We start from the raw sequence: 9,075 nt of genomic DNA on the forward strand, positions 1-9,075 counted from the left end.
AAAGCGGAAGCGTTTAGTAACGCGGTTGATGTAGTCGAACATCTTCACGATACAACCGATCCAAGTACCGAACGTACGACACCTCCGTGTTCAGCACACGTTCAGCAGGATGACGCCCCTCGAGCTCTTGATCCAGTTGAGGATGAGGGAGAGTTCCGTCAGCACGACGGCGTGGCGACGGTGATGATGAAGTTACCGGCGCAAGGCTTCGCCTAAGCACTATGACGATATGACCGAGGTGTTAACTGTGGAGGGGGGCGCCGCACACGGCTAGGAACAATTGATGTGTGTTCTAGGGATGCCCTCCCCACGTATATAAAGGAGGGAGAGGGAGGGAGGCAGCCTAGGGCGCGCCCAAGTAGGAGGAATCCTACTTGGGCCCCTAGTTCGATTCGCCCCCTACCATATTTGGACAAGGGGGAAAGGAAGGAGGGGGGAGGGGAAGGAAGTAGGAGTCCTACTTCATACTTTCCTTTTCCTCCTCTCCTTTCCCTTTCTCCCCATGTGGCTGGCCCTATAGGGGGCGCACCAGCCCCTTGTGGGCTGGTGTGTTCCCTTACTTGGCCCATTAAGCCCATATCTTTGCCGGGGGTTGCCCGGAACCCCTTCCGGTGACTCGGTATCACCCAGAACACTTTCGGTGTCCAAATACCATCGTCCTATATATGAATCTTTACCTCTCGACCATTTCGAGACTCCTCGTCATGTCCGTGATCTCATCCGGGACTCCTAACAAACTTCGGTCATAAAATCACATAACTCATAATACAAATCGTCATCGAACGTTAAGCGTGCGGACCCTACGGGTTTGAGAACTATGTAGACATGACCGAGACATATCTCCGGTCAATAACCAATAGCGGAACCTGGATGCTCATATTGGCTCCTACATATTCTACGAAGATCTTTATCGGTCAAACCGCATAACAACATACGTTGTTCCCTTTGTCATCGGTATGTTACTTGCCCGAGATTCGATCGTTGGTATCATCATACCTAGTTCAATCTCGTTACCGCCAAGTCTCTTTACTCGTTCCGTAATGCATCATCCCGTGACTAACTCATTAGTCACATTGCTTGCAAGTCTTATAGTGATGTGCATTACCGAGAGGGCCCAGAGATACCTCTCCGATACACGGAGTGACAAATCCTAATCTCGATCTATGCCAACCCAACAAACACCTTCGGTGACATCTGTAGAGCATCTTTATAATCACCCAGTTACGTTGTGACGTTTGATAGCACACAATGTGTTCCTCCGGTATTCGGGAGTTGCATAATCTCATAGTCAGAGGAACATGTATAAGTCATGATGAAAGCAATAGCAATAAAACTAAATGATCATTATCCTAAGCTAACGGATGGGTCTTGTCCATCACATCATTCTCTAATGATGTGATCCCGTTCATCAAATGACAAGACATGTCTATGGTCAGGAAACATAACCATCTTTGATTAACGAGCTAGTCAAGTAGAGGCATACTAGGGACACTCTGTTTTGTCTATGTATTCACACATGTACTAAGTTTCCGGTTAATACAATTCTAGCATGAATAATAAACATTTATCATGATATAAGGAAATATAAATAACAACTTTATTATTGCCTTTAGGGCATATTTCCTTCAGTTTGATCTAACAACCTAAGAGGGAAGAAAATAACGTTAAGAGAGGGCCTACAATCCAACGTACGTGCACCTCATCTCTAACTAATGCGTCCTGATTGGGGGCATCCAAACCAACTCATGGTTTAGGTCCCCTATTGCACAACACTATATAAAAGGGATACGGGAAAGAGCTGGGGCTCTGCGTGGTCATTCATTCACGTCAGGTTCACTCCCTAACCAATCAAAGGTTGTGCTGCATCAACAAGAAAACCTAGCCATCTGACCGCCGTCACAGGACAGTGCTGGTGGCGGCCTGAGGGGATGAAGACTCCAAGAGGTCGTCTACATCGACTACATCATCCCTTCATCTCGCCTACGTCAAGAAGGCGACTATGTCAACTTCTATCACAAGTAAAGAATCCTGAAACCCTCTTTTTATGCGATTATGTGTTCTCAGATGCAACCACATAATACTCTATGCAAATAATTTAACATCTATTTGTTTGGCGCATAAGCCTCATTCGTAGTGTTGCTAAACTCACCTCCAATATTCCTTGCACGCCGATTGCAACTCAAGATGAATGAGTTCATCTCGCCATGCCAGAGCGTCTTTTATCAAGAAAAGATCAATCCCTAAAAAACTTCATGTGTGTGACTCTTAAAGCGAATAAATCATCGGCCCTCATGCTAAAAATTAATGTTGCAATAGCTTTCGATCGCATACCCTGTGAATTCCTTCTTTTATAGATGAGAGAAAAAACAACTCCGGGAGAAGGGAAGAGGAGGAGTGTATTTCTCCCATGGGTCGAAGGAAAGGAAAAAAAATGCTGGCATGCCAGTATGTATACCGTATTACACAAATAAAGTTGGTAGGAAAACATGGATATTGTTAATCTCAATGGAGAAAAAACAAAGTTACATGATGCCAATAGTAAAATTACACTCTGTGGCCTACTAGTGTGGCCAGTCTAACTGTGGCAATGTGTGCCCTGCTAATTCGCAGGGTCTCGGATGGCTCCTGATTAATTACTCCCGTGAATTACACCGTGAGATACCTCTAGTTAAGCTAGGTGGTCGGATTCTCTTCACGTTCATCATGCATGATGGCAGAGGTGTGTGGGTGGTTGGCGGCGAAGCCCGTGCCCTCATAGAAACATACGCTGCTAAGGACATAGCTTTTGCGCCAGCCACGCCTGCCCTTGTCATCGTGCCTTCTCGGTCTTTGTCGCTCTGATATAATTCATGTCTGAGTAGCATGTGTCCTGCTTGGCTTGGACTTCTCGATGACCTGCTAACTGCTTTGTCGGGGAATGCAAGGGCACCGAAAGCGTGAGTAATTTTTTGAGAAGACCGGCGTCAGTGAAACATAACAAAATACATCGGTGAACATGGATCCACATACACCCGAATGAATAGGAAAAATAAAAAAAAGCAAATACAAATATTTCTGTTTTTTCTTAGAAAAAATGATCGAGTGTTCTACTCACTTGTGGAGTTTGGTGATATCCTGGTGTTCTAGACAAAAAGGCATAATTAAATTGTTTTCGCCATGTTTAATTAAATGCATAAAATGTGTGTTCATAAATCAGGATTTAAAAATAGAGTATCCATGTAATTTTAGAAAAGAAACAAGAATAAGTAAAAAACAAAAAGAGAAAAAAAAGAAATAGAGGTAGAAAACCGACATATTACTCGGTCTTACGCAGCTCTAATCCACGGGGTAGCGAGAATTAAAGAGCCCGGCAACATGCATTGGCCAGCCAATGTTGATCATCCAGTTAGCTAGCAATATCTGGACCATGTAGAGGAGCTTGCAAATACAAACTGGTTTTCCTTAAGCCCCGATCCTTTTTGGATAACAGTGGTGTCTAAGTAAGCTTATGTGCTACAATACAAATAAACACCGATACTTAAGAAATTACCGGTACCTTTTTACAAATATACCTCACTAAAGACCTTGCATTGCGTTGTACAAGGCCTTATCACTTACAATGAACAATAGGTAGCGTTTGATGAGAAGAGAAATCCAGGAGCATCAACTCAATCGACATCGATCGATCGGAGAAGCAGGTATATAGGTAAGCCAAAATCAGTAGAACTGGACGTTGGACCCGTAGGCTTTGTCCGGCCGCCAGTAGGCCGGGATGACACTGTTGGCCACCAGCGTCTTGCCGGAGTCGCTGGTGATGCGCATGGAGAATGGCCCCTGCAGCGGGCGGCTGGTGTCCATCCGCCAGATGGATCCCCAAGAGCGGCGCATCGGCTCCCAGGACCCCGTGGGGCGGCCGTTCCTGGTCTGCATGAGCTCCATCCGCACCACGGTCCCGTCCACGTTGGCGTACTCCACGAGCACCGCGAGGTAGTTAGGGTTGGAGCCGCGCTGGACATGGAAGGTGACCTTCATGCCCGGGAAGTTACAGCGCACCCTCCTGAACTGCATGTCGATGATGCCGGCGTGGCGGAGCTTGTCGTTGAGGCCGTTCTTGGCCATGGCCCCGAACGCCGTGCCGCTAAGGTCGAAGTGGTACCTGGCCACGGGGTAGTAGTTCATGTCGGTGATGACCACCCTCCTCGGCTGGCCGGAGCAGGAAGGGTTGTTGGCGGCAACGCATCGAATCTGAAGGACGAATACATGCACATGCATGGGAGGTTTGAGTTTGACCAACTAATTTAACCGACACTGTCTGGTGTGGGATTAATTAATGCAGTATTACGTACGTACCTCGTAGCAGCTGCCGCAGCCGGCGCCGCCGTCGAAGAGAGGCTCGTTGCCGCAGGACGTCATGGAGGAGAAGGGGTACTGGTTCACGTTCTTGAAACCGCAAGCACCGCCTGCAAATCCATCCGTAGATCAGCACTATTACTAGCACTACGTACATAGTTGATGCATGAAAATGTGCGCCGCCATGGGAGCATAGATATGGGCGTACCGTTGTCCATGGGGCCGGCGCCGGTGGGTGCTCCGTACCAGGTGGCCTTGGCGGGGAGCCAGCCGGAGTTGTAGGATCTAGCGGCGGCGGTGTCGTAGTTGGCCGCACAACGGACGGACGTGACGAGCACGGAGAGGAGTGCCACAAGCACAAGGACAATGGCATTGGTGGAGATGCCAGCCATATTGGTCGACTATGAACCTTCTTGCTAACCTTGTAGGATATATGTACTATTCCTGTTTGTTTGTGTTGTGAACTTGTGATGGCTGGACGGGATGACATTGCCTGGGCATTTATAGGCAGGCCAATAGGCGAAATGAGGTGAGAACGACGAGTCGGCGCAAGTTGCAGTTGCACCCGACGAGACGACTACGCGGATGGCGTGTTTAGGGCTACAGGCTCACATGGCTACGGAGGGAATCATAGAGGAATACAGGCACCGGCTGGTTTACGCGCGTCCAATACAATCACATATTGACGGTGATCACCGATCATCCGCTAATCATTTGGGGGGTGCACAAGTCAAGTTGTTGATTGCAGACAAAGTCAGACCATCGTTACATATGCCATAAGACCAGGCCGCACGTTATATCTTCAGGCACTGATTCTAGCCATTTCAGATATTAAAATGTTTGCAAGAAAGTCTGTACTATAGCTATGCTAATCATGTCCTGCTTTCTTTTGTATGAAATGTGGATCGGCCATGTATATTAAAATGTTTGCAAAAAGTCTGTGCTATAGTTCTGCTAATCATGTCCAGCTTTCTTTTGAGTATGATGAAATATGGATCCGCTATGTATAACCAATTATAGTCCTTTAAAAAACAACTTATACTAAATTTTGATTCTTGATCGGCCAATTTTGTACGTGCATGCATGTAAGCTCCATCATTGATTTCTCACTACTGCAGAATGTGCTATGGATCCAACGCGTATGCATGTAAGCACCATCGTCACCACCAACATACAAACGACGTATCACACACTCTTGGAGCGAATAGTGTGCGATGCATGCATCGCAAACATTAGACAAATAAAATTGTGTGTCAGAAAACAAAACGTGTGCGATGGCCGATCCATTGGGCACGATTTTGTGGTGCAAACCGTGTGTGTCACGAGACACAGTTCGATGAAAAGACGCTCCATAATTTATGGCGATCCTCGACAAGATGTTGACTCTTCTAGAGTGATTTTGCCAAAATTGTCATAATAGCAGTTATTTTGGTGATCGGGCATATACGATGACTCTGATAGAGTTTCTCTTACGCACAAGCATATACTACATAGACCTTCAGTGTATGAAATGAAACCACACGTACTTACGTCCACATGACTACGAACGGCTATTGTTGATAGTCCAATAACTACAACAACTCATTCATCACCACACACATCATAAACTACAACAACTCATTCATCACCACACACATCATACAGGACGTGAGACGCTTCCTGAATATCGGACAGATACCACCATTAGTCGATCACCGATCCACATAATGAGGGTGACGAACCATAGATGTAGTCGTGGCCACAAGCAGAGCCATGTAGGTTTTCTAGTGAGTGCACTCGGGATTTGAGTATGAACTAGCTATTGTAAAATCTCAGACTATCTCACAATAGGACCATACACAGTGGCAGAGCTATGTGTATGGGGGAGGGGATCGGACCCACCCTTGGTAACAAGTGTGAAGTAAAGCAAATTTGGAGTGCTTGTAGGTTTTTTTTTATTTGGCCCCAAATCTGTCGAAACTACGCCCTACAGTCAATAATATATGTATTATTATATTTGCAAGTGATTATTATATTTTTCATGTATATCATTAGTTTATATTTCTATGCTATAATTGCATTTGTTATTCAATATGAGATTCAGAAGAAAACTCAGTTACATGTGTGAAAACATAAATACAAGTATGATTCCTAGTCATGCCTCTAAGATTAGCTCACGTATTTATGATGATCTTGTTTTTTCGATCATGAGCATTGTTAAAGTAACAAAAATTGCTATCACTAATTAGAACAATGGTGTTGGACGAGCCCATCTTATAAATTACTGCAAGATCACATTGTTATCATGTTGTCGGTATTTTTATATAAACTATTAACATTTACTTTGGTTCCTTAGACCATGAAAATATCGTATGCCAATATACCTGATGGTTATTTATATAAATTTAGTAAAGAATAATAGTTTTTAATGGACCACAAGAAGCTGGCCCCTCTTTAGGCGATGGAGCGCTAGCACTCCACTCGCTTTATGTCAAACAGTAGCAACGGGCACATCCATGTAGGTGAGGTAGGGGCAGGTACCAACGACCACATTCATGTATGCAGGCGCCATGTGTTTTTGTTAACTTTTTTATATTTTGAAATATAATAAGCATATATATACATTTCAAAATTTAATTCAGTTAACATTTCTAAAAGTGTTCATCCCACATTTTAAAAATATTCATGCAGTGTAAATAAATTTGCATAACTTTTAAAAAATGTTTTTATCATATAAAAATGATCATGTTCATAGCATTTAAAAAATATTTATACAATTTAAAAAAGTTTGAGTAAGTTTTAAAAATGTACGTGATATTTAAAAAACATGTTCATATGTTCGAAAAAACATGTTCACACATTCCAGAAAATAAGGTTGTTGCATTTTCAGAAAAAATGTTAATATAATGTAAAAACGTATTGGTGTCATATAAACAATATTTCGTACCATTCAAACATAATAATTCAACATGTATTTCTTTCTTCCCTGAACGCAAAGAATTAAAGTACCTGACCCCATCATGGTTAACCTCGCTCCTTGTGATCGGCATGAGGTAGATGCCTCCCACCCCGGGCCGGGTGGGGGGGGGGGGGGTGATTGTTGAAAATATGCCCTAGAGGCAATAACACTGTATTATTATATATTCATATTAAGAATTAAGAGTTTATATTCTATGCTATAACTGCTATGATCTTGGAATGTCCGATTCAGTGAAAAACTCATATGCACATGTGGAATGATAAACCGTAAAATAAGATTCCATGTCTCGCCTCTAAGACTAGCTCAAATGTTGTTGGTGACCACTTTTCCAGGATCTTAGGATATCGTTAAGTGTAACGATGGTTCCAAAAAACCTTTGAGAATATGACATTAGAAGAACGATCATATTGAATCGACCCAAACTTATTTGTTATACTTTGAGATACAATCGTCAGAAGTCAATTGATATAACAAGGAGAGTTAACGTGTGATTTACTTCCTTAGACCATTAGAGTATCGTAGTCACTTCTTACAGTACAATGAACTTTGGGGTTACTCAAATGTCACATGTAACATGGTGATCATAACGGTAATTTACAGGTTCATCGGAAAGTTTGACAAGGGACAAGATAGATCAAAAGTGGGATTTACTCCTTCGATGATGGAGAGATATTCTTAGGGCCCTCACGGTGTGACGGTATCCATCATCGGCTAGACACAGGTGCCTGGTCACGGTGATACCGGAACATGTCAATGAGAAAGAAGAATAAAACCGATAACAAGGAGACTGGTATAGTGAGCATATGTGTGACTCAAGAGGATGCTGCTATATCTCACCTCGGGTTTTGTAAAGTATCGCGAAGCAAAGGGCATGACACATGATAACCAAAGGTTCACTCAAATGTCATTCGTGTACTCATAGAGATAGATATGGGCGTCCACGGTTCCGCTAACGACCATTGAACAAAAGAGGTTTTGTTCATGTCTATGTTTTACCGAACTTACATGGTCACGAGCTTAAGATAATCACGAACTACTGAGTGTTACTTGTACAGGAGTAACGGGGAAATATTTATGAAATAGTTTCATTAAGAAAAAAGTCTATTTTACTACCCTGAAAAAAGTTGATGGTTCACATACCCCCCTGATCTTTATTTCTGCTCCCTTCAACCCCTAAACAATCCCATACCGGACAAAATTAGTCTCCGGATGGTTTGAATCGACCAGATACTGATGTGGCAACAATGAATGGTGGTTTTGACCTGTTGGACCCACCCGTGCACCGTGTCCTCGCGTCCGACCCTGATGTTGGCTTGAACTACGTCGGTATTTCCCCAAAGAGGAAGGGATGATGCAGCAACGGTAGGTATTTCCCTTAGTGATGAGACCAAGGTTATCGAACCAGTAGGAGAACCACACAACACCACGTAAACAACTCCTGCACATAAAGAACAAATACTTGCAACCCGACATAAGAGAGGGGTTGTCAAACCTCATGGGTAAAAAGATAGGTAACATTGTAGTAGATTGGATAAATAGATCTCGCAGGAAGGCGAGATAAAATAAATAAATAAAAATTGCAGCAAGGTATTTTTGTATTTTTGGATTAATAGATCGAAAAATAAAAGCAAATAAAAATAGATCGCGAAGGCAAACATAATAAAAAAAGAGACCCGGGGGCCGTAGATTTCACTAGTGGCTTCTCTCGAGAAAAATAGCATACGGTGGGTAAACAAATTACTGTTGGGCAATTGATAGAACTTCAAATAATCATGACGATATCTAGG

General features: G+C 43.4%; 1 protein-coding gene across 1 annotated transcript; it reads right to left on the reverse strand.

Annotated features, from left to right (window-relative positions):
• Positions 1-2,625: 2,625 nt before the first annotated feature.
• Positions 2,626-4,797, reverse strand: LOC109767002 (expansin-B2). The gene is made up of 3 exons (XM_020325756.2): positions 4,538-4,797; positions 4,330-4,439; positions 2,626-4,224 (listed from the first exon to the last, which is right to left on the reverse strand). Exons 1-3 carry the CDS (start codon positions 4,719-4,721, stop codon positions 3,697-3,699), a joined length of 822 nt encoding a protein of 273 aa, XP_020181345.1. The 5' UTR covers positions 4,722-4,797; the 3' UTR covers positions 2,626-3,696.
• Between the last annotated feature and the right edge of the window lie 4,278 nt (positions 4,798-9,075).

This window comes from Aegilops tauschii, chromosome 6 (assembly GCF_002575655.3).
Source record: "Aegilops tauschii subsp. strangulata cultivar AL8/78 chromosome 6, Aet v6.0, whole genome shotgun sequence".
Taxonomy (NCBI): Eukaryota; Viridiplantae; Streptophyta; class Magnoliopsida; order Poales; family Poaceae; genus Aegilops; species Aegilops tauschii.

Coding starts and splice junctions, on each gene's coding strand:
- LOC109767002 (XM_020325756.2), bottom strand. CDS start 4,721: ATGGCTGGCATCTCCACCAATGCCATTGTCCTTGTGCTTGTGGCACTC. Junction 4,440..4,537: donor CGCCGGCCCCATGGACAACG/GTACGCCCATAT, acceptor ATGGATTTGCAG/GCGGTGCTTGCGGTTTCAAG. Junction 4,225..4,329: donor GCTGCGGCAGCTGCTACGAG/GTACGTACGTAA, acceptor TTCGTCCTTCAG/ATTCGATGCGTTGCCGCCAA.